The following is a 27,768-nucleotide window of genomic DNA, read 5'->3' as shown; positions in this document are numbered from 1 at the left end:
GTCAATAGGGGAGACATTTCTCAATTCCGTTGGGCCGATTCCATGAATTCCTTTCTAGTCTGTTCTCCAAAGAGTCTTGAGCGGCATCGTGATTCCGAGATGGTGCCATCGCACCACTTACAACTCCAGGCAACGTTCGAAATTCTGCACAAATCAGTGCTGGAGTTTCGGGCTTCCAAAAAAGGGTGGGACCGAGAAGAGCATAACTCCTCCCAAGGTACCATCGCTCCGAGTAAACTTTCCCAGAGCAGTCATAAGTGCCACAAGAAAGTGAACAGGGTAGGATGAAGGGGGCATGCACATCTGCATCTTATGCAGGGTACTGTTTCCCTTTGGTAATGACGAGGCCAATGGCGGGAGCAGCAGTACGACTCGCAACGGAAAAATCACTCCCAGGCAGAAAATAAACGAGCGAAAGGGGCTGGTAATAATGTTCAGGAGTTCGGGGGCCTCGCTTTCGGAGGTGCATACTCCATGATTTGTTTCTGACTGTGCGTCCAGTGACAGGGAGAGCGGGCGGCTTTGTAAGATAGCCATGTTTCCGTGATTGGGATCAGGTTGAGGAGCCAAGGTCCATGACCTCTCAGCCCTGACGATCCCTGACAGCACGATCACTTTTTTTGAGGGGCTTATTGGAGAAGTACGCAACGAATAGTGATAAGGGGCAGGTACTCCGTTTAAAGATTCAAGGGCCAGCTGCTCGTGTGAGTTGTTAGCTGCGCGTATCGCAGGACACGACACGTATTCGCAGACATTACCCAAGCAGGAACGCGAGGCCACTATAATTTCGTTCTCAGTGTGAAATGCTTCGATCTTGTGCCATCGGGCGTCTTCCCTCATCCTGACTCTCTTTCCCACGTGCCCCAACACTTCGACCTGGTGACTATACGAAGAGGGCAGCAGCGGAGAGCGGTTACGCCAGAAGAAACCCAGATCGGCTATTGTGCTTCATTATCAGCCTGACAATCAGTGCTATCGGGGCTTATCTCTGCCTGGCTATCAATCTTGCCAGTACCCGCCTGTTCCTACGATTCCCGAACAGTTCCTTCTGACTACGCACGAGCCCGCCGTCCAGGTGACAGAGTTTTCGGAAGAGATCGCGGCCTTCGAGACTTGCCCAAAGAGCAGCGCAGCCTCGAAGCAGATTGGCCGGATTTCAGTGGAACAGTTTTGAACAAGGCGCCAAATGCCGACAAAGACACTGAGAAGACGCCAGGAAATTGCGAGATAAAGAGGTGAAATATGACGCTGGGGAACCAACGATCGGCGGGGACGAAAGCCATACTACGAGAACTGCCAGCACCGATACTGGCCCCATTGGGCCCTCTGAAGGCCACCGTAAAGATCAGGGCCAAAGTCAAGGGTAGGACACCGTTAACAGCTCAAGTGGAGGATCCAGTCCCCGTCGTGAATCACGGCCTCCACCACGACGAAGACGGTGAAGAGGAAAACCTCGAGGGCCAAAGTGTGAACAACGGCGGCCGTGGCGGGCGAGGGAGATCCGACACGACCAACACGACATCGTCCTTCTGGACGACGGTATCGTCGTCGAGCTCGATACCCGCCATCACGCTCAACGAGACCAGCCTTCACGATCCTCATCACGAAGACAACGACGAAGCCGAAGAGATCCCGTCAGGCACAGGCCTACTGAGCCCAAGCCTGGGTTCCACCACCGCCACGGCATCGGCGTCATCGGTATCATTCGCGGCGGGAGCTTTACCTAGAAGGGTGCCTAGGAAGATTCATCAGCCCACAGACTCTGGGCCAAGATCGGCATCTTCTGCATCAGCATCATCAGCAACGCTGGTGTCAACTGGTGGCGGGAGAACAGCCGGAGTGGACCCTCATCAGAGGGACCCGCGGCTGATAACAGTAAGTTCCCAAACGGCCCTTTCATTAGCCACTCTACCTGCATCTTCTCAGCCATTCCCGCCCAGCACGCAACCTCCCTACCCACTCTTTGCAGCCTCCCGGCCAATTATCCCCTCCAACCTGAGCATTATCTTTTTTCCTTCGCAATCATCACCTCAAATTTCTGCTGCATGTCCACTCCTACTACGTATGAGTAGAGATTTGTGTGTACCTGGCTGTTTGCGCGTGTCTCCTTGTCTGTCATATGCTTCGTTCTCAATCCTTTCGTTTCACTATCTCGTCACTCTCTTTCTGATGTTCTTACTCCGACCCAGCAGATTAGGCCGCTCCTTCGCCTAAACCGCAAGCATTCTCCCGAATGCTCCTCCGGCCACCATGAGCCAGTATTGCGCCCTTCCTTGAACCAGCAGCGTCCTTCGAGTTCCTCCTCTGCCTCTACCGCAGCCGACCGTCACCTCCACGGAGCAGTACCGTCCAAATCACAAGCCATGGCGCTCAAGTTTCTGAGTGCCCATACCCCTCACTCGGGCTCGAGTAGTAGTGTCAAGTACTTTGATATCCGCCTCGACAACGACTACATCGTTTTCCGGGGCAGTGAAGACGAGGCTGCTAGTGCCCAACTCTCGGGGTCTCTGGTTCTCTGTCTCACAGAACCTCTGACCATCCATCACGTTGACTTGACTTTGAGTGGGATCCTGCATATGTCGTAAGTCAAAAGGTGCCCCCCACGGAAATCCCGGCACCGCCTCTCGCTCGCGTGATCACTTTACCAACTAAACCTGATGTGTTCAGATGGCAGACCACTTCCACATCCTCCATGTCAGGCCGGCGTACCACTTACAAGGAGAAGACCTTTTTTGAGAAGAGTTGGACATTCCGAGATCCTGGGAAAGGCAAGACCGAAGTGTTACAACCTGACAACTATGAGTGGCCATTCCGATGCATCCTGGAAGGCTCTCTGCCCGAAAGCGTGGAAGGCCTGAAAGATGCGTGGATCATCTACCGCCTCAAGGCCGAGATCAGTCGCAAGAGAGGGAGAGACATCGTCGTCCGTAAACCATTGCGCATCGTCCGCACCCTGGATTCGAACGCATTGGAACTTTCTCACGCGATGGTACGGACCTTCCACTCTTTACTCCTCTTATCTTTTGTTTTTGGGCTGACCTGTTGCTAGTCTGTCGAAAACATATGGCCAAATAAAATAGAATACTCCATCAGTATCCCTAACAAGGCGGTCGCTTTTGGGTCATTCGTGCAGGTTGACTTCAAATTGATATCTCTCTTGAAGGGTCTGGTCATTGGCAATGTCTCTACCCAGGTTAAGGAAGAGCAAGAATTTGCCGTTGATCCAGAGTGGGGCATATCTGCTTTGAACAACGGGCTGACCAAAATGGACAGAGTCATTGCATCGGATCTTTACAAGGTCGACCCAGACAAGGACGAGCAAATTATTGACGAGGTCGCCGAAGGCTATCAATTTTCTCGATATCTCGAGTTGCCCAAGTCACTGAACCATTGCTTACAGGATTGTAACGTCAAGGGCATCAAAGTCCGACACAAAGTGAAATTCAATGTTCAGTTACACAACCCTGACGGCCATATTTCCGAACTCCGAGCCAACCTTCCAGTCTCGTTCTACATATCTCCCAGTCTGCCTATCAACGAAAATAACGATTTGGTCGACCAGTCGCCTCAAGCTGGAAGGGCAGCGATCGCCAACGATTTGGCTAATGCAGCGCCGCCAGTGTACGGGAAGCACACTCTAGACGCCTTATATTCTGACGTTGATGGCTATCGAACGCCCGGGACTGCCCTTTCGACTCCAGGGACGCCCTACCTCCACAGCCGCCACGCATCCAATGAAAACCTCGCAAGTCTTGCCGCCATGGCGAATGGAAACTACGTGTCACCTATAGCTCTTCAGAGCAGACTTCAGGACCTCCGAGTGGACGACTCTTGCATCCAGGATCTGCGGAGTAACGAAACCAGTGATGCGAGTAATTTATCGCTGCCAGTGAATGGACGGTCCAGGAGGAACTCATCGTCAACGACAATGCCTGAAGATTATTTCGCACCACATGATGCTTCGAATGCGAGCCCACATCCCCGAATTAGTCCTAATGATCAAGGTGCATCTCCGGGCGGTCCTTCCCATACACCCAGTCAACCAGGCAGCCTCGTGATGTCACGCCGAACCTCTGAGGAAGAAGACGGACAGCAGTCTGGCATGAGGACACCGTTCCCTCAGTATGATCACATGGAAGATCTGGCTCGCGTTCCGTCGTACACGACAGCGGTGAAGACCCCAGCACCAAGATCCCACTTTCATCAGTCGGCATCTCTTCCAACCTACGGTGCTGCCGTTACCGATCCCAGTCCGCCGCCGTTGACAGAACCCCCCACCGCTCACCTCCGACTTTCTCCAAGGCTACCGGGTACTATAACAGGGACAGCAAACTCGCCGGATTCACCTGTGAACGGTGTGCTAAGGACTTCAGCTTCTCACAGAAACGTTAGTTCCATCCAGGATGACGAGAGAAGGTTACGAATGATGCAACTGCGAGGTCGATAGGGCAACGCCGACGATATACCGCATCCCATCGAGATTTCAAAGTTACGAAGAGAGACGAACAGTTTTTGGAATGTTAGGTTCATGTTCTGCAGGTGTTGGGCTCCTGACGATTGATACCCGATTGCATTTTTGCCGGACGAGAGATCGCCACTTCTTTTCCAGGAAAACGCTATTTCCCCTGCTCCTTTTCACTATTTTCAAACACACATTGGATGAAATGACCACTTTACGGAGTCTTTTATGGTACGATCCTTGGGTCAGGTTGGGTACTCCGCACGATGATAGTCTGGTCACGGCATCAGCAGCATTGGTGTTTGCATTGGCGTTTGCATTGGCATGTTTGGAGGAATTATATGATTCTCATTTCATCAGGATTGATTGGCATTGCGGTCATGAGCTGTTTCCCCAGGCAATAAGCAAAAATGATGGCATTTTTTATGTTCAAGATTTGTGACATCTACGGTCATTGAAAAGACAAAAAAAGAGAACAATCACAAGACAAACAAAGATTGGTAGGCTGTGGTCGGAGGGAATGTTCCACACGTAGGGTTTCTCGAGGAGCTAGCAGAAAAAGGCATGTATGAGAGAACCAGACTTTTAGTTTGGTTTGGTCCGGTGCTTTTCAAAGCCAAACGACTGTTCGTGTCAAATTTCTTCCTTTCTTTCCTCGGAAGCAAGGCACTCACCCCGGTCTACCCTTTACGATCCATGCCTTTCAATATGGGAGCAAGCAATATCATCACCACCCAAAAGCAGGATAGTGCGATGTCGTCCAAGTTCTACGTTGAAAGTCAGAGTCAGTCCCCTCAACTTTGACACAGCGCCGCGCACCAGGATCCGGCAGCCGGCACTTTTGCGCTCTCTTCCAGGGGTAGGGGGAGACACTTGAACCACCGAGTGTGCTGTCTTGTCTATCTCTCATGGTTCGATTAGTCTTTCGCCCTGTACGGCAAAATCATAAAAATTAGCATAACTGAATTATAAGTGTTGTTAATTAAACAATTTGGAAAAAAAGGGAGAGAGGGATTTATGTATACTTACTCTATAGATAAATTTGACGAACGATCGATTTGCACGGCAGACAGAGCCGCTGCGAGCCCTCGAAGGCCTTCTCCTCCTCCTCCAGAGCGAGTTTCTCCTGTGGCTTCACCACCCTATGTATCCAGACATACATAGATTCACCATCTTCCAGGCCCCCGGCTCGCGATAGGAAATGAATATGCCTGCGAACGACCCAACGCAGACAGACATACATGGCTGACGCGCCCAGGGTCGCTCACACCTAGGGACCAATGTGTATCGATCAAATAGGGACTTCATTCAACAGTGAGATTGCAACCCGCTTCTCGCCCTGCTCGCTCCCCTTTCGCTCCCTTGCTCCACCAGAGAGGAATACGCCCGCCTCTCTGGTTTTCTTGGCTCGGATCGCGCGAGGGGACATCTATATCCCCCCTGCGCCGAGTTTGACTCTGCATGGACGGATAGACGGGGCGCGCAGACGGAAGGAAGTATGTCCCACCAGCTGATCTGGTCGAGTCGGCTGATCGTGTCTCCTTTTATACTGGCAGCCAGCGTGGGATAGTGTGGTGCCCCGGGACCAGAGTCGAGCTCTGAGAGTTTGTTTGATGGACAGGTGGACAGAGCTCGCCAGTAGTCCTTGGAGGGAAGGGAAGGCTTCTCGGCCAAGCTGTCTTGGTGGGAAAAGGTGTCTGTTCTTCTTCTCCCGCTGCCGAGCTGTTCACCAATAACACCCCGTCCGCGCCAGCAATTCCCGAAACCCGCCTCCCATCGCGTCAATGACTATCTTCAACTCCTTCTGCCTCTTCCTCGCCTCGTATCCGATCCCCACTTCATCTTCCTTTACATTGTCCCCCAATGAGGGGTGCTGGTCCTCCACGCGGATCTTCTCCCCGCGCGCTTCCTTGTTCCTAAACTCGACAAGCCTCGAACCATCCACGTCCGTCGCACTCGCCTGTATCACCTCCGGCGAGCTCGCGGCTTTCAGACTTCCATGCTGGCTCAGCGGGGTGATCGGGGTGGCGTCGAGGAGTGCTTGCCAGCGCGCGAGGAACGAACCGGGGCCGGGATTCGAAGAGACCTCTGGCGTGGGGTTTTCTTTGATCTCGCGAGACGTGTCGCTTTCTGAAACCGTTGTGGGGAACGATGCGGATGTCGGCGTTGAGGAGGGCGTTCCTTGGCTCTCGCCGTGGTCGAGGGGCGGAGCCGGGCTCGATGTCCTAGAAGGAGGTCGACTGGAGTGATTCGAATGGTTCGAATGGTTGGAGGAGAAGATCTTCGCAATGGCAGGGTTTTTGGACGGCGGCGACCTCAACACGTTGGTCAGGCGGGCCATGGATTGTTCGTGCATCCTGTCTAAATATTCAGTGTGAGCGTCGAGGACGGGCAGAATGCGGGATTGGGTTTCTTGAGGGAGGGAGGAAAAGAGGTCGTGCAGGGGCGACGTCAAATTGCCCGCTCCGCCTTTGCCGTGCTTGAATACGTCAGACCCGTCACCGCCAGGCTCGTGTCTGAACTGTGAGGCTGCATTCTTTGCCCATTCGAGGTACCAGCCCGTCAATTCCTTGTCATTCTTGGCACACTGGTGCATGAAGATGTGACATGACCGCTGATGCTTGCGGAGGAGCTGCACGAAGTCTCCCACGGTCGGCACAATGGCCTTGTTGGATTTGTCCGTGTGGATCCTCGCCAGCTTGATCAAGTCTTTGAGGAAGCTTTCGAAGTCAGACAGCGTGGAGGACAGGTCGATGGCCTTGTGCATCCGCCGAATGACGGGCTCGTAGGCGTCGACTACCTCTCGGACAGACATGGTGAGGTGGTCTGGGGAGGATTTGCAGAGGCACTGGATCAGCTGTTTGCGGTCACGGATGGACAGATGGATCGAGAGGTATTCCAAGGCTTGCTTGTGATGGAACTCGGTCAGCTCGGCCGAAGGGGATTTCGCGTCCTTCAAGATGGCCATGACGATCGAAATGGACTGCGTTTGACTTTCCTTTCGGATGCGATCCTGCTCGTCTTGCGACTTGTGCGGGTAGTCCTTCAAGGCGTGCAGCTGTTCTTTGCCCGGCTTCGCGCGTTCTCGCTCGAGTTTCGCCGCCCTCGACTCGAGATCCCGGATATCCCAGTTAAGGACTGTAGAGATGATTCTGCGGGTCGGTGAGCCAAGAATATCAATCAATGTGGAAAGGATGGAAAGTCGTCGGCGTACGTTTGCATCAAATTCGTGCCCTCGTCGGAAGACTGCGTCAGGCCTATCCAGTTGGTCACACTGGTCACGCTCATTTTGGCCAGGCCAACCTTGACCATGGCGTTGATCATGGTCGCAACATTTCCAATCTTCAGTGTTTGCCTGAGAACCATGTAGGGTACCAGTTTATTGGCATTGTCGACCAGCTTCAGCAGGTACTGGCCTTTGGGCGACAGAATCAGAGTGTAATGCATCAAGGACGCAATGCTGGGCCGATTCGGTCAGTATGTTTGTGTGGCAAGGGCCACAAACACCCTCCAAAAAGATAAGCTCACTTGACAAGCACAAACTCGTGCACGGCCTTTGTTAGCTGAGGGTGGTCGTCCAGATTGTCCGTCTCGGCAGTCTTCTGGACCATCTCGTCGAGGACATTGCCGTAGACGCAATCGTTGAGGAAGTCTCGAAAGGCACGTCGCAGATCGTCGGCCTTGGTGACGTCGTAGCTCGAATCGCGGTCCTTGATCTCGGGGAAGCCGGCGAAGGTGCCTCTGACCGGGTACTCGATCAGGGCTGATATGGCCGTCGCGAGGGTCTTGCGGCTGCCGATGACGCCTTTGTCATAGCTCTCGCTGAGGTTGGCCCGCTCCAGACTCTCGATGATTTCTTGACACTGCACGGTCCACCATTTGTCTGGCAGGTTGTTCAAGCCGGGCAGGTTGAGCAGGAACTTGGAGACCAGAGCCTGCAGGGCGGGTGAGCTGGACGGTGTGTCTTGCCGGGCGGTAAACGGGGGTCCATAGTTTGCCAGGCTGCCGGGTCTTCGAAACTCACGGATCTGGGCGTAGGTGTCGTAATGGGTCAGAATGTCGAAGAGGGCAGCCGTCCGCGACGGGGACAAGACCTCGGCCATGTTGTCAGGCTACTGGGAAGGGGGGGGGGGCTGGTGACGGTCTGTCGATGAGATGGCTGACTTGAAGAGTGAAGGGCTTTCTGGCAGACAGACCCTCATCAGGATATAGGGAAAAAGACAAAGAGCGCGTTGAGTGGCATAGCGACACGGATCCACGAGTGACGTCTTTGAAATGGGGCAGAGCCTCCGCCCACAACCAGCCAATCGGGATGCGAAGCAACTAGGACTGCTGGGGGGAGAATCTGGTGGGGGATCATGGATGCCATAGTCGATCGTTTCTCATCAAAACCATATATACAGCTGTTTGTACATGTTGAAAAGATCAGAGTGTTCCTGTCATGACTGCTGGGATCTGTCATCTCATCTCCTCCCCAGCGCCACCAAACCGCAACAACCGGCTCTCCCGCTTTCCCTCCATGCCTGAGCATAGATCTCTGCTCGGCCCAATGAACACCTCCCTCCCAGGATGCAGCTGCCGGACATCGCAGGTCCATCCTCGTTTCTTGAGCCATTCACCGTCCTCTCCTTCCCATACATGTCTCCTCACATCGTCCACAGAGACACGCTTCGCCGGGAGTTTCTTCACGCTGGTCCCACGATGAGCTTTGGGTTCATCGTGCACACTGATCCAGCATCTGGCCATTAATGCACGAGCGAGTTCTGCTCCGCCATACATCCCGGCCATGACGGTGCCGCCCAAATACCAGGGGCTTCGCACGGAGTCGAAAGAGTGCAGCAGTAAGGTCAACGGAAGAGCCCCTGTTAGTCGCACGAGATGAGTTTGGATGTAGGGCTGCAGGTCGGACAGCGGGACGCCGTGAGGCGAGTAGATGACCGAGACGGCCTTGGGACGGGCGGGAGTGATGGGCGCGAGGTTTGGCACGGAGGAGATGCTGGATAAAGACTTCTGATGCGACGTCACGGAAGACCTGTGGCGGTGATGGTAGAGGGTGCTCGTACGAGACGTGGCGGAAGGATTGGGAGATGACACCGCCGTTGGCACGGGAGAAGCTGGTGGCGTGGGGAGACTTTTGACAAACGCAAAGGGTGCAGGGTCCAGTTCAAAACGAAAAGTAGTGTCCAAGAGGGCAGATTGGTCCGGGATGGTCAAGACTTTTTGCACGATCCCTCCCCGTTCAGCTTCGGGCTCTGCCTGTGGGCGAATGGTAGGTTGGTCAGCCGCCGGAAGAAACTCCGACGAAGCAGTGTTGGAGGAGCGAGACAGTCGTGGTCTATGTCCTTTGAAGTTTGTCACGTTGGGGCTCTGAGCTGGCAGGTCGAAAGACACGGGTCGGTCGATCAGAGGAGTCACGGGTGCGGGAGGACTCGATGGAGGCATGGTCATTGGACTGAGGGGCATATGGAAGTATCTCGTGGTCTTTGGGAGATCGACCGTGGCGATCGGTGCAATGCTTCTCGTGTGAGTCGGTGGCTGGTATGTGATGCCAATGGCATGGTGCAGACCTGTCTTGTAGCGCTTCGCAGGAATGAAGGCGATGTTCAGCTCTCCTGGAAAGCCCTGTGGCGACAGAGGAGCGACCGGGAGTCGTAGGGTGCGCCCGAACTTGACCTTGGGGTCATATTTGAGGAGTGCCTGAACTCGTGAGGGATCAAAGTGATTCCAGCTCTTGATGGCCTTTGCGGCACCCGGTTCCGCCGCGATGATGGTTTTCCCTTCCAGAGGCAGACGGAGAAGAGTCTCCTTGTGGCGGTGGTCCGGCTTGGTTTGCGACACGATCAGCAGGTCGGGTTCCTCAAAATATGCAAGGTGCTTGTGGTCAGTCTTGGTGGAGGCACTGTTGATCCATGGATCGATCAGCACCGAAACGGCGCCGCCTGCGGAGGAGAGATCTGGAGGAAGAGGATGTGCCTTGGGAGAGAAGACGAGGAGAAAGGCTGTATCGGCATTGAGGCGTTTCACAGTTACAGACATGAAGATTGAGGAGCAAGAGTCGCAACAAACAAACAATTACACAGCAGCTATATTGAATGCATCAAGGCACATGCATGCTCTGGACAGAAGACGTGGAGATGATGAACAAAGTCCCCGAGTACGGAGTAATGGTCAACCCCATGATCTGCGATTCAAACTTGGGATCAGGATCAAAAGCCGGGCAAAGGACGGGGCTGGCAGAGTGGAAAAGTACTGCGTCGTGTGAGGGAAGCGAAATTTGATGGCTTGGAGATGGCGTTAGTAGTGGCAGTGGTGGTGGATGTGTGGCGCCAGGAACAGCCCGTTGCATCGTCGATCACTGCTCGTGAAACAAGAAACAAAGGGGGGCTTGTGACGTCCGTTAGATTCCAGCCTTGGCTATGGATATTATAGGAATAACAAGGCTGGCTATGAATATGATAGGAATAATACCTCGTACCATATACATATACCTGCTGTAGGTACCTCGTACTGTGCTCGGCACCCTGTAGCTGTCCCTAGAGCTACAGTAGCTGACCTTGATGCTTCTATACCGAGTATCCTCGGTGAGTACGGAGTACTCGGTACCTCGTCACCTACAGCTTGTTGGGAAACAACGGTGCATTCCGCCCCCCTCGGAACAGGTTCAGCATCTCCTCGCCCATCCACATCTTCCTCGTTGTCGCTATTCCCTTCTCCAAGTCTGCCACCCGTCCGGCTTGAACCAGTAGCCCTTTGCCGTTGGCCTCCATGCCCTGGCTCATCAGGTACACCACGCAGCATGCCACCTCTTGTGGATCGTTGATGGGAACGCCCACCCCTCTCATTCTTTGAGCCCAGTTGGCCAGAGACTCCTCGGGTTTGCGGCCCGAGATGATATCGGTCAAGGTGATGCCGGGCGCCACCACAGAGACGGCGATCCCCAGTGTTGCTGTGTCGTTTTTCAGCGCCCTCATCAGGCCCACAATACCTGTCCAGAATGTCAGCGACGGCCACAGAGCAAAGCCCCCACGCCCAAAGACTGACCGTGCTTTGCGGCACTGTACAACGGTGCCCCAGCACTGGCCAGATAACCCGCAAGACTCGCCGTCATGACGATGCTCCCTCCTCTGTTCTGGCCGGACCCCTTCTTCCTCATATAGTGAATGGCCAGTTTCGCCGTGTCATTGGCCGCGTGCATGTCAATGTCGATAACTCTCCTATCCGGCTCCTTGAGCAGCCCATCCGCATCCAATTCGTCCTTGAAGAATTGGTCCTTGTATTCTGCAATGCCCGCGTTGACAAAGACGCAATCAATGGACCCAAACTTCTGGTATCCCGCCTCAAAGGCGGCTCGCTGCTGTTTCCATGAGGTGATATCACATTGTTGATACAGAAAGCGAGGCGACGAGATCAACGACGGTGGCGCCGCTGGATGAGGTCGGGCTCTGTCCACCACGATCACATTATTGCCGAGCTCGTGGAGGATGATGACTGTTTGCAGGCCAATGCCTGACGAGCCGCCCGTTACTAAGGCGGTCACGCCTTTGGGTCCCGTCAATTTGTCGCGCGACACCGTGAAAGCTTCGTTCGCCATTTTCAGATATTGGATAAATCTGATATCACGATACCAACCACTTTCCCGGGGAGGAAAGTCTCTTGACTGAAAACTTGTGGAACTGCTCTTGTGCCTGTTCCCCCGCATCTGGAATCTCGGGCTCGGAGTTGGGACACGTTGGGTAGTTTGCCTCGGGTATAACAAGCCGCAGTAGCCGGCTAGGTTCAGGAACTGCACCCATTGGTACTGTCATTAGCCTCGATCTTGATGTCGCTCACTGTCGTGACTTGAACGAATGAACTTTGTTGCGTCAAGCCATCGAGTGGCAGAAGTGGTGGCGGTTGTCTTATCACGACAACTCCTGCACATGGAAGACACTGCGCCATGCCTGAATCTCGACATGCGTCCAGGTGATGCGACGCCACACCAACCTTGATAAAATGCTGCAGGGTTTGAGATCAAGGAAGGAGGAGAAACTAAACTGCCAGTGGATCACGTGGATGCAAGTTTCTCAAGGACACCACCGAACTGATGACAGGAGCCATTGGCTTTCAACTCGAATCGTCTATGCCAGCTCACTCTTTTAGCTAAAGGTCAAGTTGTGTGCAAATGACATCTCTACCAGGTTCACTTTGTCGAAGCGAAAACGGAAAGACTCGGTCTAGAATGGGGCTTTGAGCGATTACCAGATCCGAGATGGACGTTCTCTGTGACCTCCTTCTAATCATTTATTCGTCGGACATGATCGGACTGTTGGCACACGCTATTGGATATTGGGTATTGAAGACCGGCATCCACATCGATCGTGGAGTCCACTCCTTCTTCACCATCGCCATTGCTGGCACTCCGGAATCTCCAGTGGCTGGAAAGAGGCAGGTATCCTCTGGTCACCTGAGCTCTGTTACTATCAGGATTGCTTTCGGTCCCTATTTTCTGACTTACCACGAACCCACGGTCAGCTTTTCTTGAGCTTATTGGCGAGCTCAGCTAACGTCTCATTCTATACGCTCGTCTTGGGAACAACGCCGACACAAAGTCCCACAGCGAACGATCCACATTGGCCAGGAATATTGTTGCTGGCATCCATCAATCGGTTCCGATGGGAGCGCCGTCGGTATGGTCTGCCGGAAATCCTACCCTCGGAAACACCGTGTATTGGTTCGTTTCTTCCCCCCGTGAAGTGGTGGAAGGATTGATGAGGGAGGGATCCTACGGCCACAGACAAGCCCGTTAGAGCAACAGGACCTCAGCGGAATGACGCCTTTTTGGCGGCAATTGGGCTTTGTGTGGAATTCAATTCATGAGTCAGCAAGCGGATAGCACGCATCGCTGAAGACATTATACAGAGAGTCTTGTTACAAACCCACCATTTCATGGAATCCACAGGATTTGTGAGGTCTTTGCACTATGATATTCCGAGATCTCCGTGCACTTACCTGGTCCCTCAGTCCGCCAACCCTCGTGCCCTCGATGCCAAACACTGGCTGAGCTTTGCCAATATGCATTCGTTCCCCGTGTTCCGTCCACCCGCTGTAGTTCTTCCTCCTCTCATTGGACGGGACAGCCATTTCAATTCATGTCCCCAATTCACGAACTGGATCCCGGATATCTGTATGACACTGTGGCTACTGCGTGTTGACGCATCAAAGCCCGCTGAACGAGCGGTGGGAACGGCATTTAGTCATCAGGCGAGGCTTCCTTTTTCAGGGGTTTCGTCGGGAGCCCGCGCCACATGGAGACCAAGAGACCTTCCACCTTAGGAAACCCCGCTGTTGGCCTGCCAATAGGGACCAACCACAACCGGGCGGACAGTCTTGGTATGGACGAAACCGGTCTCTCGACTTCTTGTCTGCTGCGAGGTACGGCGTCCTGTTAGGGTGTGATGACATGGTACATACCCTCATTCGCGATCATGACTTGCCCCATCCGACTTTTACAAAGACGTCGTGTACCTTGACCGCAAGCTCGGGACCAGACAGAGTGCTATATAATGCAGTCACCGGCACCTCCACATGAGAAGAAAGACCAGCGGTCAATTACCAGCAAGGTGTGGCAGCTGACCATTGAAGACTCTTTCGTGCACCGTCAGAAATACCGAGGAGCTTGTCCACCATGGTCAAAGGCATGCTTTCGAAGCTCTCGCAGCTTCTCTGCCTCTTCCCCATCCTCACACTAAGCCAGCAGACACCAAATGGGCTGCCGTACACTGTGAGCAACATTACTCTGCCCGACGGCATCCAGATGTTCTACCGAGAGGCCGGCCCTCCCAACGGCACGACCCTCCTGCTTCTGCACGGCTTCCCGTCCTCGTCCCACCAGTTCCGAAACTTCATCCCCATCCTGGCGGCGCACAACTACCACGTCATTGCTCCAGACTACCCAGGCTTCGGGTTTACGGTGGTGCCCGACTCGCTGAACTACACGTACAGCTTCGAGGCGCTGACGGAGACGGTGGCGTCGTTCCTCGACGCGAAGAATATCACGGCCTTCGTCCCCTACATGCACGACTACGGCGGGCCTATCGGGTTCCGGCTCGCCCTACAACGGCCCCAGGCCATCCTCGCCTTTATCTCGCAGAACGCCAACGCCTACATCGAAGGGTTTGGGGCTACCTTCTGGCCCCCAATCTTCGCCCTCTGGAACGCCACCACGCCCGCCCAGTTCCAGGCCGCGGCCACCCCGATCAACACCACCGCGCTGACGCTGGCCGGCATCATGTCCCAGTACACCATCGGCAGCGCCCACCCGGAGCACATCGAGCCCGAGTCGTACTGGCTGGACTACTCCCTGATCAACGAGCAAATCGGCAACAGGGACATCCAGATCGACCTGCTGACCGACTACCGCTCCAACGTGCCGCTGTACCCGCAGTTCCAGGCGTATTTCCGCCAGCAGCAGCCCAAGCTGCTGGCCGCGTGGGGGGAGAACGACATCGTCTTCGTCCCGCCCGGCGCCAAGGCCTTCAAGAAGGACCTGCCCAACGCCGAGGTGGTGTTGCTGAACGCGGGCCACTTCCTGCTGGAGACCAACTTGGCGGAGATGTCAGGCATCGTGTTGGACTTCCTGAAGAAGAATCTCTAGGGACGTCATTGAGCTGCTGTGGGGAAGCTGTAAGCGAAGTGAAAAGAAGACAAGCCTTTTCCCACAAGGGTGTGTTGGGCGGATCATCTTATAGCAGTACAAGAAAGTAATATCATCAAAACGAGCGTCGTGATCGGTCGTTTAGAAAGCTTATACTAATGATAAAATGACAAATCTTGAGTATCCATCAATTGCTTGATCCCTCCTTGCCTGGCTTATCGCAAGTAGCCAAGTTGTGCAAGGTAGCTGAATGCCTGGTAATATAGATTCGCATGGGCTTTTATGTATGGACATGCTTGTGACTGAGCCACGAAAGATAAAAAATAGTTCCACAGACGGAGAGGCAATACTCGGCAGATAGTCATGCCACTTCATTCAACACTCTCAAGGCCCCAAGACATGGCCACTCCTGTCGGACGGAATCGCAATATTTTGCTTTTTCCCACTGTCCGCACTGCTGCCCTCCCTAGACAGCGCTCTTCTCGTGCTCCTCCATCTCGACCTCCACCACATGAGAGCTCTTGGCTTCGGGCATGGTCCCTGTCAAGCGGGCACGAAGATCATTCCGAGTCGATTTCTTGGCGAAGAGCGCGTCGACCTCCTCGAGAGGAATGCCTTTGGTCTCCTTGATGCAGAACAGCGCAAACAAGACCTGCAGCGAGAGGCCGACGCAGAACAGGAGGTAAAATTTCCAGCCGGTGTTCGAGATGCCAATGGGCCCGACCTTGACGATGATAAAGGTCATGAGCCACTCGACGCCAACGGCAATGGCCGTGCCGAAGGCGCGGGCGTGCAGAGGCAGGATCTCCGGGATGTACGTGAATGGCACGCTGCACCAGCTGGCCCCGAAAAAGAAGTTGTACAGGAAGATGCATACCGTCGACATGCGCAGGGTGGTCGTGCTGGCAACACCCAAGCCCGTCGTGTACAGCACCATCATGATCAACTGCGTCAAGCCACCCACGAGGAACAGCGTGCGGCGACCGAGCCGGTCCACGGTGACAGCACAAAAGATGGTGCCCCCCCACATGACCATGGACGATCCTCCTGAGGCCAAAGCCGCCTGGTGTTCGCTCATGCCGAGACTGCGTGTGAACAGGAGCGTGGAATAGTATCCCATGAGATTTGGGCCGCCCATTTGCTGGAGCACCATGATGATTACACCCTGCCACACACGCCAGGCCGTGTTCAAGTTGGACGTGTCCCAGAATATGTCTGCCCAACGAATCTTGTACTCTTTCTCCGCGGCGAGAGCTTCCAAGGTCTCCCTTCGCACGTTGACGACAGTAGGGTGATGATCTGGGACTGAATATATCCGGGCGACAATCTGATCTGCGTCTTCGAGATAGCCATGAGAGTACAAATACCGAGGAGACTCGGGGAGGAAAGGAAGACCTAGCAAACACAGCACGCAAAACGCTGCCTGAAACGCAAGTGGGAATCGCCACACAATCTGGCCAGACAGGTTCGCGATCGTCCCGTAGTCCAGCCAGTAGGCTATCACGATGCCAAAAATCACAATCGAGATCTGCGTGGTGACCAATCCGCCACGCACATGGGGCTGCGAGCACTCGGCGACGCAGACGGGGACGGCGGCCGTGGTGAATCCCATGCCGATGCCGCCTACGACTCTGCCTCCAATGAGGGTTCCGGTTCCGTGCGCACCGGCCTGCAAGCCGGCTCCAAGAATGAGCAGGAGGGACCCAATGGCGATGTAGATGCGACGACCCAGTTTGTGTCCGACCACAGCACAGATGGCTGAGCCGACGAAGCAACCAATGTCGTAAATGGCGACGATGGTTCCCTGGAGGTTGGCATCATTGGGCGACACTCCGAGCCCGCCAAGCAGCTCGGGCGTGGTGATGAGACCGCCCAGGACGCCCTGGTCGTACCCAAATAGGAGGAAAGCCATGGCGGAAGTGAACATGATGGAGATTTGGAGAGGATAGCCCTTCAAAGAAGGGAAGAGACCGACGTTGAAAGAGCCCATGATTGTCAATGGGGAAGGTGGTGCACAACTTCAGTGAACAATGGTGAATGTTGGACCGAAGCAATGACCAGGGCAGAGCTGGTCTCTCAACTTGTCTTTATCTTAGCGAGATACCTTAGGCCGTCGTGTCTCGAGTCCTGTAGACCTTGCCCGGAGCTCCGGTGTCACTGGCCTGCAAGGCTCAGCCCGCGTGGGTACCCTCCACATTACCCCGGAAGAGAAACTGCAGAGTCGATTAAGATAACACCCACATTGAATTGCATTGCGGGGAATAAGGGGGTGGACGGGTTCGTTCACGGTGTAGCTCGACGGAGACCCCGCCGGACACCCGCAATATGTGTTACTTTGGAGAAGAATGTGGCGGATGAAGATACTGTGACCAAAGTCGAGGAGTTGAAAGACGTTGGAGTCTCCCGGTTCAGAAAGGGACAGATTCATCAACGTCCAAGGTCAAGCGGTCAAACCTTGGTTGTCCACGAAGAGTCTGGGAGGACAGCATCTTCTCCAGCATGGGAAGCGTTCAAGTGCCGCCAAAACCGGTCCTGCAAAAATTCCTGTTGACGAATAAGACGGTGGTCGTGACTGGAGGTGGACGAGGACTGGGACTCAGTTTCGCGAGGTCGCTGGCTGAAGTCGGTGCGAATATTGTAGCAATCGACATCCATGACGAGCCTGACGAGGAGTTTGAGGAACTTTCAACGTTCAATGTCAAAGCCGTCTACCATAAGTAAGCTTGATGGCTTCTGCATCTTTTGCTTGTTGATCTGACGGCCACAGATGCGATGTCCGAGACCACGAGATGCTGAGGCAGACTATCGATCTCGCCGCGAAGCAGTTCGGTTCAATTGATGGCTGGTAAGTCGAATTCGCCTTTGCACGCTCAAGATCGAACTCATGGTCAATATAGCATCACAGCCGCTGGTATCATGACAAATAAACCTTTTATGGAGCATACTCCTCAGGATTTGAGAGATTCGTACGCGGTGAACGTGAGACTCTCCAAGAACATGTGAAGGAGAAGGTTGCTGATCACGAGGCACAGCTGATAGGTACTTTTTCGGCGGCGCAAATATGCGCCGAGCATATGATCAAGCAGAAGACGGGCGGTAACATCATCTGCATATCCTCGACAGCCGGACACAGAGGACTGGCTCCCCAGACTGCCACGGCGTATGTTTGCTCGAAACATGCAGTCATCGGCCTGGTGAAACAAGCTGCTGGAGAACTAGCCAAGCACAATATTCGCATGAACAGTATCAGTCCTGGGTATGGATGACCATCTCTTCACGCAGTCCTAAGCCCTGCTAACCTAGAGACAGGCCATTCCTGACCAAGATGCTCCGGTCGGTCATGGAGAAGGACCCGACTCAGGAAGAGCGATTCGCAAAGAGCAACATACTGAACCGAATGGCACTGCCAGAAGAGTTGGGGGGAGCAATAGTATACCTGATGAGCGAAGCGAGTAGCTTTGTGACAGGCAATGACTTTAACATTGATGGCGGGTCCGGATGTCAATAGAACGAGGTTTGAGGCGTGGAGAGATTCCACAGATATATACAAGTAAATTCGCTCTTGGGTCGACTGAAGCTGTGTCTTTTGATTTTTCGGGTGACAAAATGTGCAGTGAGGGGGAGCCACTCTAGGGAAAGCCCCCACGCACCCCACCAGGGGCGGAAGAACATAATAGTCTGGACAAGAGCCAACCCCTAAGCCAGCCTAACAGCCTGTAAGCACCCCCTACCTCGGGCACCAGCTGGTGCTATTCCAGCCACTGAGAGCACCCAAGAATCACTTTGTGCACACCTACGTCGCCTATAGCGCAGCTCAGGCCATCGCTTCTCCGCACCTCCGGGTTCTTGAAATATGAGCCAAGCGACAGCGGCCAGCGACCTAATTCGATTTATTAACAGAGAGCTATCCCGACAACCATTGTCCCAATCTCCTTATTGGAACTTTGTCTCAATATCGCGGACCATAACCCATTTCCCTAACTCAAGGAATCTCCCTTTGCAGGGCTATGTCCCGGCTGGGAGTTCCTCAATCCAGAGAACCGACTTCTTGGACTGGTTCGTGCTGAACTCCTTAGGCTGCACACATGGCTGGACGCGAGCAGGGTTCGGTGCGACCTTTCTTTCACGATCGACTGGCATTCGGTGCTGACTGACCGTCCGGGGCAAGAAAGGCTTCGAGTGCAGTATCTGCGGCGTGACAGTGACCAGGCAGACACACTTGCAGCGACATCAACGGGTTCACACACAGCAAGTTCTCCCATCTTTCAATCCGGCTTCGGGATGTACTAATGTCCTCGACATCCAGAGGGCCCCAAATCCATAATTTCCAATGCGAAAGATGTGGCAAATCGTTTGCTCGAAAAGATATTCTTCTGCGCCATGATCGCATGATCCATGGCATTTCCAACAAACATACCGGCGGCCGAAGGACGTCATGTGAGAATTGTATTCGACAAAAGCTCAGATGCTCTCGGTCAACGCCTTGTGAAGCCTGCTTGACAAGAGGTATACTCTGCAGTTTTCAGAAATATCCACCAGAACAGGTTGCAGATTCGATACAACCGTCTAAATCGGGACAGCGTGATCGGGAGGCAGTACCGCTATCGCCCGCTGGTACAGACACGTCGAGAACCACCGCCGATGAATATATTGATGGGCCCGGTCTGCTCGTGGGTCGAGAGCGCTCCGCCAGCAGGAGCATTGACCTGGGTGTTGCCAATGTGGCAATCGATGTGGCGGTGCGGCCTGATCAGTTTTCAATGAACCAACAAATCATGCCATTGCGTGATACACAATACCAAACGTCAGAATTTGAGCATGCAAGCCGCACTTTTCGACTGTCAAGATCCCCATCCGAGCCTCAAGCACAAGGAGAAGTCTATCAATTTGACTCGACATTGACTGACTTGCAGCCTCATGACCTCTTGATGGAACAACCGCTCACTCCTGCGAGACAACTGGATTTTAGGCTCCAAGATTTCGATTGGGATTCTTTTGCGCCGTGGGGAATAGACTGGCTAGGCCTTGATCAAGGTTCCTCGATCCAAGCGGCGCTGCCACAACTAGATCCTTCGTGGCAATCAGGTAACTCACCTGCTCGACCCAGGCAGCAAGAGACTCAACAGCTTCCAGTGGTGGAAGGGCAATCGACGATACCCATGTCCTCAGTACATGGTCTCTCTCCACCAGTTCCTGTGGATCAGCGGTCGAACGTTTCCTCATACCTCGAGAGGAGACCTATTCAGAACCCGCCGACTTCTACCCCGAATCTCCTCGAAAGCGTCAGCGCCGTTCTCTCCAAGATGAGGCTACCGTCAGATATCAGTATTCCGCAATTCAGCGCCGCAGTACGGCATCTTGAAAAACTGGTTAATATTTATTTCGCAGAGTTTCACCCCAACTTACCGGTCATGCATAAGCCGACATGGGACATCTCAACGTGCCCTACCTATCTAATTGCAGCATTGGCCTGCCTGGGCTCTACAAGCTATCACAAGAAGAGAGGACTAGATGAAGAATCAAGCCTCCTAGCTGAGATATGTTCCCGACATTTGAATAAGGCTGTAAGCACCATGCCCTGGGATCCTCCCGAGTCACGGCTGACCAATCCTGTGGAGTAGTACCGGCTCGGACCTGATAGCTATCAAAACATCGATTTTGTCACTGCGTCCATGCTGCACCAAGTATATGGCTTGGGTGTTGGAGTACCGTCAGTCCATGAGAGCGCAGACAATTTCCGTGGAATCCTGGTGTTAAGTCTCAGGAGGACTGGTGTGTACCGATCTAGGAATGGTACCGACCCATGGAATCTCCGAGTCCCTGAGCTTGCGGAACTCGATCTTGAAGACAGCTCGCGACTAGAAGCTGCATGGTTACAATGGCGAACTACCGAGATGGCAAAGAGGCTTGCGTGGTGCCTTTTCGAATACGACAACAGTCTATCATGCTTAACCACAAAACGGGGTGTGGTGAGCCTCCAAGAACTCCCAGACAGGCTGCCTTGCAACGAGTGTCTTTGGGAAGCTCATTCTACTAGGGCGTGGGCATCAATGGCGCTGCTTACCGAGAATAGTCTCCACGGTTCCCCGTTTCGGCCTGTGCTGCGGGATCTTCTGAATGGCAAACCCATTCCTGATAAGTTGGCAACGTGGTGGAAGCGTTGCTGTGCACATACTATATGCCGGCTGCTCTGGGACTTGAAAGAGGTGGACAATTCAATATCCAACCTGCTTGCCCCTGACTCCCTTACCGAATCTCAGAAGCCTCTCAGAAGATCGCTGTTACAAAGTCTGAAGGTACTGCATGACTCGGCAACTCAACCATCTCGCCCTGATGACCTCGTCCACATGAAGTAAGTTCAAATACAAAGGGCTGACATCAACATGCTGACAAAATCGATCAGCATTACATGTCTCATAAGTCATCACGCCAGCCTGAACAATCATCGAGAAATCATGGAAATGGTTATACATGTCTTCCAGAATTTAGCCAACTCGAACGAGATGGAGCTTGATATGGTCAAGGCCAGATTGCAGATGGTATTTGCCAGCGATGCGATTCATGCGAGACGGCTCGCGTACCATGCTGCATCAATCATAGCCATCTCACGAGAGTGTACGGTGTACACGCCCTGCGAGACATTCAGGGTTTTCGACGCATACGCGTACATCCTGGCATTTGTCAAGTTTGGGCCCAAGATGCGGAAAAACCTTACCTCGAGTGACAGAGGCGGTGATGCTTATCCTGTCAAAACCCCCATCATGAAACCCCACCCTCACAACGAAAGCCAAAGTGGCGATGGCTCTGTCAGGCTTGACCGCTTACCATGGTCTCGGAATGCGTCCGAGAACGGTGTGGTAGAACTGTGGATTAACAAGGGCCAGGTTCGTGCTTCGCTAGATGGCGCTGATGATGTTGAAGACGAGAGGAACTATACGCGCATCAAATGCAGCGCCCTCAAAACGATCGAAAAGTTGAACCTCTGGGGCCTTTCGCTTAAATTCTACAAGACGTTGGAGAGTTTCACCTGAACCAGGAAGTTGGAGAGAAACTCAAGGTGATGGTCTTTCAGCTCCTCGCTGTCCAGCTCTGTGAGCACAGTGCAGACTTCAAAGATGTGGGATTATCCAAGAGGTTACTGGCCACTGTTTCTGCAAGTCCATGCCTGGGTAGATTGGTAACAGCACCAGGCACACTACTTCAATCCTCAAACTTCCGTTTTGTCCCATGGATCGCTATGGATCAACGCATCCCTTCCACCGAGGACCTTCTCTGAAGCAATCTCATGACAGGATTGTACAATTCACAAGCCTACAGAGCTACTTTCTGTGGGGAGAGCTAAGCGATGGGATCAACGCCCCCGCTTTCCGCCAATTGACGGGGAAGCCTGATCGGAGGCGCCGCAATACAGCCTGCTTCCATCCTATTATCAGAGAGTCACAATAAGGGTCCGTCGACTGTGCCATCTACTAATAGCATGACCCAGAGCATCGGCTGTCACGGCGTGGCAGCAGAAAGACGTCGCTGGTTGTCCTCAAAGGTCTTTTCAACATGGGCAGACTTGAAGGTAAAACGGCTATTGTCACTGGTATGACTCTCTTCGACTAGGCTGGTGCCCAAGAATATTGACTCTGGGAGTAGGGGCCGCCAGTGGATTCGGAAAAGCCATAGCGCTTCGTTTTGCTGAAGAGGGCGCGAGAGTCGTCGTGGCAGATCTCAATATCGACGCTGGTCAAAAGGTAGCAGCCCTGCATGACAACCTGAAATTTGTCCAGACGAATGTCACACTACTCAGCGACTGGGAAAAGCTGGTCAAGGAAACCAAAGCTCTCTTCGGCCAAATCGACATTCTTGTCAACAACGCGGGCACATCATACCAGAACAAGCCAACACTACAAGTGACACCGGACGAATACGACAGGTGTTTCGATGTCAATGTCCGGTCGATCTTCTGGTCTGTGCCGACGGTAGTCCAGGCCATGATCGACCGAGGGCAAGGCGGAAGTGTGGTGAACATTGCTTCTATCGGCGCACTCAGGCCCCGTGGCGGTTTGGTGTGGTACAATGCTTCGAAGGGTGCCGCGTTCAATGCGACGAAGGGCCTTGCGGCAGAATATGCATCAAGCAAGATTCGATTCAACGGCGTCCTCCCCCTCCTGTCTGCCACCGGACTATGGTCAAGTTTTACAGGCACCGAGGACACACCGGAGAACAGGGCCAAGTTTGTCGGCAATGTGCCCCTGGGGAGGCTGACAGATCCCGTCGACGTGGCCAATGCCGTCGTGTATTACGCGAGTGACGAGTCGAGCTTTGTCACCGGCACCAATCTAGAAGTCGACGGAGGGCGCGCTATCTCCTAGTAGTTAGCAGACTTCCTGCGTTAGGTAGATTTAACATTCGGAAAAGCACATCTCAACCTCTTCTTGTCCCTTATCCGGTTTTTGGAGAGCCCGTAGCGGCAGAGAGCCTGCTCAGGTATCCTGCTGGTATGAAATGCCATGTACATTGAGAGGCTCGGGGACCGGTCTTGGAGGGCAGAAAGTGGAAGATGATCGAGATGCAGTCACTGGGCCATTGCCATGGCAGAATCAGCTGCCTCGCTTACAAGGAATGAACAAAATCTGACCAGACTTGAAAATCGAATGCCCTGAGTCATTGAGATGGATCTTTTCGGTATGAAAAAGGGCTACTATGTAATCGACGGAAAAAGCCGCAGCTCATCGCGAATGCACAGAGAGAGGACTCGAACTCTTCACTATACGAGCAACCACTTCTTCCAGAACTCAATCTGGACGGCCGTGTTCTTGTCAAAGGCCTCGCCAAAGTACCCCGCATAGTGCCCGCCGGGGAAGATGAAGATGTCCTTGGGCTCGCGGGCTCGCGAGTACGCCTCGATGGCGATATCCGTGGGCGTCAGCTCGTCCTTGTCGGCGATGACCATGAGCAACGGCGTCGGGGAGATGTGGTGGATGTAGCCCGAGGCGTTGTACGCGCGGAAGGCTTCCATACTGGACCGTCGAAGTCAGTTCTATACCAACCCGTATTGCTTATACTTTTGCATGTCATACCTGCGCACCGTCACCTCGTTCTTGGCGTCCACGCTGGGGAGCTTCTTGATCCAGGTCGACACGTACTCCCAGCTGTCGGGCGTGGGCAGGACGCAGAGCTCCTTGTCGGGGTTCGCCGATACGCTTTGAATGGTCATGGGCGGCTCGCCCCTCGCACGACCCTGTCTGTCTGTTGGACGTCAAGAGTCGGTCCGGATGGGGCTGATTGACAGCAGCTGTTACTTGCCTTTCTCAAACATGGCCTCCATGTCCTTGACTAAGTCGTTGCGCACGAGACGGTGAAAATTATCCCACCCGTCCGCGACCATGACCTGAAACGGTACCTGTTAGGGAGAGAAAATACAGCAGAGCAGAAGGTAAGTAACTTACCTGGCTAATGACGGCTTTCACTCGACGATCGACCGCCGCCACCGAAAGCACATGCGCACCACTGTAGCTCGTGCCCCAGACGGCGACTCGTTTCGGATCGACCTCAGGTCTGGACTGCGCGTAGGTGATGGCATCACTGTAATCGGAGCACTGCAGGGCCGGGATGACTTCTTGTCGGGGCAGGCCGTCACTGGCGCCGAGGTTGCGGTTGTCATAGACGAGGGCGCAGACGGGGATGCGCGTGGTAAAGCGCTCGGCGAACGCGTCGATGCCCATCTCCTTCACGGCGCCGAAGCCGTGGCACATGACGATGCACGGCAGTCCGCTGGAAGGTGCCGGCACGGACGGCGTGTACAGCCACCCCCGTAGAGTCACGCCGTCCTGCGTTTTGAACTCGATGTCTTCGCGCGGCATGGCTGTGGTCTGGTAACTTGTAGGAGAATCTGGACTTCTGCAAATCTATGTCTCAATTGCTCGCGGCGGTATTTGTGCAACGGCCGTTGTTGCTTGATCACCATTTATACCCCGCCTCCTCGCGGAGGAGAAAGTCCTTCCAAACTCCATCATCCGACGAATTGTCGATACCAGCAGTGCTGGCTAGGCCAGGGCCTGTTGCTATGGACCGCGTAATTTTTTGAGGTTGTAGGTCGGCGAGAATGCAACGGAGCACCCGCCGGAGGTCTGAGCGGGGGCGTATGCCACAACGAGCTAGCCTCGAGCTGCAGAAACGATGGTTTGTTTTCCAGAGCCATCCCCTGCTTACCCCACATAGTACGTGGACAGGAACGCCAGTGGCGAGACACGGGGAAAGGGCCTCAGGTCAGTAACTTCTAGTCTCCTTGGAACAGTCCGTCCTGGGAATGAAAGGGCTTGACGTTTCAACCAGTCATGCCCAAGGCCTCAGGACAAGAGGGTACTTGAAAGTAAAGCAAACAGAGATAGTCAGGGCAGACAGAAGGAGAAGGAGCTTGATAGGAAGATACCTGACATCGAGCATCGCTCTGCTGGTTTGTCCGGTTCCCATAAGGCAGGAAGTGCGAGGCTCAACTTCCAGACTGTCCGAGTGGCCGGGGCAACTCGCCTCTGTCGAAAACATGACGGCATCAGACGCCTCCAGAGGAGACTCACTCTCTGATCATTTTTCAGGTTGTCGCATTCATCCATATCTGATGCAAGTAAGATGATCAAGAGGTATTGACGTGGCATCCCTCGTTGGGTTGTTTCCAAGCCTGCGATGAGTTGTGGGAATTTCGAGCTTCTATCAAAGATGAAAAAACAATCCCTACCCCGTGCCACGGCTGTGCAATTCATTGATCATGAATAATGTGCTGCCTGCGTGAGGTCCATAATATACAGCTGCCAACCACCCCGGAGGTAGACTGGATTGAAGCTGCGCTCCGACTTATGTACACAGCTCACCCATTCACAGTGAATCCATCAATCAATCTACCCGCATTTGTCCCCAAACCTGGCTCTTCACCCGTATCGGCTCAGTCAGAAGTCCTGTATCAATCTCGGGGAGCCTCAGTTTGAAGCTGCTCTCGCCGTCACTCCGCTCCGAAAGCCGTTCACAGAGGTATGCAACCGCAAAAGGAGTACCGATCGCTTGAATGGTCCATCGATAGATAAATCGATGGGTGCCATGGGCGCTGTTCTGAAAGGATCGTGGCTCTGGATGGAAGCAACGACGAGTTTGCGCGCCAATAAGGGACGAGGGGAGGGTCTTGTGGTGCAGTAGAGCGCGAGGGTAGATACGGTTCATGGTGCTCAGGGTGTTGATGTGGCCGAGTGAGCTGCTCAACTGCGCTGAAAGAAGGTTTGAATGCCGTAGCCTTTGCGCGGGATGGTGCAGGTATGATTAATACCGTTGTTATCTCCCTGACCCAAGATATACAGCGCTCTTCGGGCTGCTCTACCCCTCATTGCCTTGGCATGCGTGGAGACGTCGTGTTAAGCTTATCACTAGCTTCCGTGCGTCATGCCCCTCTAGGAAAGGCACTAACTCCTTCGGTCTCATGGCGTAGCCAGCGTACCAGCTTGGGGCAGAGACGGGCGTAAGGCTCTGAATAAAGAGCCCAGCACCAATATCAAACCACACACTCACTCCAAGTTCGAAGCCAGGCTGAATCGAGGAGGCTAAATGAATATCTTGGGAGCACCCGTCAGATCTTGGTCCACTCTTATCCAGCCCAGTGAACTCCTGCACAACAAAGTGTCAAACCCCTTGTCTTGCAGGGAGCCGAGTAATTCATCGAAGTCCATGCATGTGGCTAGCCGCAGCTCTCAGATCACCTTGCAAGATACTGGTTGAAATGAGGAATATTATGATTGCCCCTGTGTCTGACGTGCGGCAGCTCGATCTCTGGGTAACGAAGTCCTGCCTAATTCCTATGAGATGTTTTCGCAGCGTGACACCCTGGGGGTGTCTTTGCATGAAGCAGACCATCTCTCTTTTGGAGATCGCTCAAACGCAACAAACGTCTTGATCGGGGATTTTCACGGCTCTTCCTAGTGCTTTACTACGGAGTCGGGCAGTAAAAACTAGTTTTGGGATTAGTTGGGGTGGTGGAACAGGGCGGACCCCTTCAAAGGCTACGAAGCAATACTCCATACTCGTACTTCCCAGGCCCATCGAGCCATGTAACTACCTTGATCAAAGAAGCGAAGATGTCAGCTATCTGACACTCCAACGTTCAAGTTGCGGGTAGTGTTTACACCGTGAGGACAGAGTCGACATCGGTTCGTCCATCCATCAAGCTGTCACCTGTGAGCAGCACTTGGTTCATTTTTATTACGTCCCTTGTTTGTCATCTACATGCCAGACTACACCCGTGTTTCAAAGAAATGAGAGCTCGCTAGCAAAAATGAATCCTCCGATCCTCCTTCCCACTGAGCAGTGATTATTATCCACAAAGAGGGACTCCGAATACAGCCAAGATGGGTTAGAGTTGGAGGTCGTCTGATTAGAGACTCTGCATTCTCCGTCTAATACAATGGGTGTGTATGGCTAGTGGCTGTTCTACAGCGCCCTGTGTCATGGGCCATTATATCTATATCGTTACTACTCTTTGATCGTGGTCTCCCCAATTTCAGCCTATCCGTTGGGGTTCAACTTCACCATCTTCTACCTGTCTCCCTTGGCATCGCAAAGTCTTACATGCGCGGGTCCTCTGACTTGATCCAACTCGAGCAAAACGTGAACGGGCGCCAGAAACCAGTATCAAGTGCTCTCACGCTTA

General features: G+C 53.6%; 10 protein-coding genes across 10 annotated transcripts; 5 read left to right on the top strand and 5 right to left on the bottom strand.

The window, feature by feature from the left end:
* Window positions 1–1,242: 1,242 nt before the first annotated feature.
* AYL99_10238 (hypothetical protein) lies at window positions 1,243–4,447 on the top strand (the record flags this gene model as incomplete). The annotated part of the gene is made up of 4 exons (XM_018841744.1): window positions 1,243–1,875; window positions 2,190–2,581; window positions 2,668–2,989; window positions 3,050–4,447. The coding sequence occupies 4 exons, from the start codon at window positions 1,243–1,245 to the stop codon at window positions 4,445–4,447; spliced, it is 2,745 nt and encodes a 914-aa protein (XP_018688632.1).
* A 1,738-nt stretch (window positions 4,448–6,185) lies between these two features.
* On the bottom strand, window positions 6,186–8,562 carry AYL99_10237 (hypothetical protein; the record flags this gene model as incomplete). Its single annotated transcript, XM_018841743.1, has 3 exons — window positions 6,186–7,611; window positions 7,674–7,919; window positions 7,988–8,562. 3 exons carry the CDS (start codon window positions 8,560–8,562, stop codon window positions 6,186–6,188), a joined length of 2,247 nt encoding a protein of 748 aa, XP_018688631.1.
* Window positions 8,563–8,917: 355 nt separating this feature from the next.
* AYL99_10236 (hypothetical protein) lies at window positions 8,918–10,495 on the bottom strand (the record flags this gene model as incomplete). The annotated part of the gene is made up of 1 exon (XM_018841742.1): window positions 8,918–10,495. The coding sequence occupies one exon, from the start codon at window positions 10,493–10,495 to the stop codon at window positions 8,918–8,920; it is 1,578 nt and encodes a 525-aa protein (XP_018688630.1).
* A 575-nt stretch (window positions 10,496–11,070) lies between these two features.
* Window positions 11,071–12,050, bottom strand: AYL99_10235 (hypothetical protein; the record flags this gene model as incomplete). The annotated part of the gene is made up of 2 exons (XM_018841741.1): window positions 11,071–11,444; window positions 11,501–12,050. 2 exons carry the CDS (start codon window positions 12,048–12,050, stop codon window positions 11,071–11,073), a joined length of 924 nt encoding a protein of 307 aa, XP_018688629.1.
* A 2,073-nt stretch (window positions 12,051–14,123) lies between these two features.
* Window positions 14,124–15,092, top strand: AYL99_10234 (hypothetical protein; the record flags this gene model as incomplete). Its single annotated transcript, XM_018841740.1, has 1 exon — window positions 14,124–15,092. The coding sequence occupies one exon, from the start codon at window positions 14,124–14,126 to the stop codon at window positions 15,090–15,092; it is 969 nt and encodes a 322-aa protein (XP_018688628.1).
* Window positions 15,093–15,558: 466 nt separating this feature from the next.
* On the bottom strand, window positions 15,559–17,082 carry AYL99_10233 (hypothetical protein; the record flags this gene model as incomplete). Its single annotated transcript, XM_018841739.1, has 1 exon — window positions 15,559–17,082. The coding sequence occupies one exon, from the start codon at window positions 17,080–17,082 to the stop codon at window positions 15,559–15,561; it is 1,524 nt and encodes a 507-aa protein (XP_018688627.1).
* Window positions 17,083–17,591: 509 nt separating this feature from the next.
* AYL99_10232 (hypothetical protein) lies at window positions 17,592–18,600 on the top strand (the record flags this gene model as incomplete). Its single annotated transcript, XM_018841738.1, has 5 exons — window positions 17,592–17,809; window positions 17,860–17,937; window positions 17,990–18,071; window positions 18,125–18,348; window positions 18,402–18,600. The coding sequence occupies 5 exons, from the start codon at window positions 17,592–17,594 to the stop codon at window positions 18,598–18,600; spliced, it is 801 nt and encodes a 266-aa protein (XP_018688626.1).
* Window positions 18,601–19,487: 887 nt separating this feature from the next.
* Window positions 19,488–22,123, top strand: AYL99_10231 (hypothetical protein; the record flags this gene model as incomplete). Its single annotated transcript, XM_018841737.1, has 4 exons — window positions 19,488–19,529; window positions 19,619–20,656; window positions 20,714–21,444; window positions 21,496–22,123. The coding sequence occupies 4 exons, from the start codon at window positions 19,488–19,490 to the stop codon at window positions 22,121–22,123; spliced, it is 2,439 nt and encodes an 812-aa protein (XP_018688625.1).
* Window positions 22,124–22,643: 520 nt separating this feature from the next.
* On the top strand, window positions 22,644–23,452 carry AYL99_10230 (hypothetical protein; the record flags this gene model as incomplete). Its single annotated transcript, XM_018841736.1, has 2 exons — window positions 22,644–22,680; window positions 22,734–23,452. The coding sequence occupies 2 exons, from the start codon at window positions 22,644–22,646 to the stop codon at window positions 23,450–23,452; spliced, it is 756 nt and encodes a 251-aa protein (XP_018688624.1).
* Window positions 23,453–23,847: 395 nt separating this feature from the next.
* Window positions 23,848–24,943, bottom strand: AYL99_10229 (hypothetical protein; the record flags this gene model as incomplete). The annotated part of the gene is made up of 4 exons (XM_018841735.1): window positions 23,848–24,100; window positions 24,161–24,325; window positions 24,383–24,471; window positions 24,530–24,943. 4 exons carry the CDS (start codon window positions 24,941–24,943, stop codon window positions 23,848–23,850), a joined length of 921 nt encoding a protein of 306 aa, XP_018688623.1.
* Window positions 24,944–27,768: the final 2,825 nt, after the last annotated feature.

The sequence above is a fragment of the Fonsecaea erecta genome, assembly GCF_001651985.1.
Source record: "Fonsecaea erecta strain CBS 125763 chromosome Unknown Scaff11, whole genome shotgun sequence".
NCBI lineage: Eukaryota > Fungi > Ascomycota > Eurotiomycetes > Chaetothyriales > Herpotrichiellaceae > Fonsecaea > Fonsecaea erecta.
This window is presented reverse-complemented; position numbering and strand designations above follow the sequence as displayed.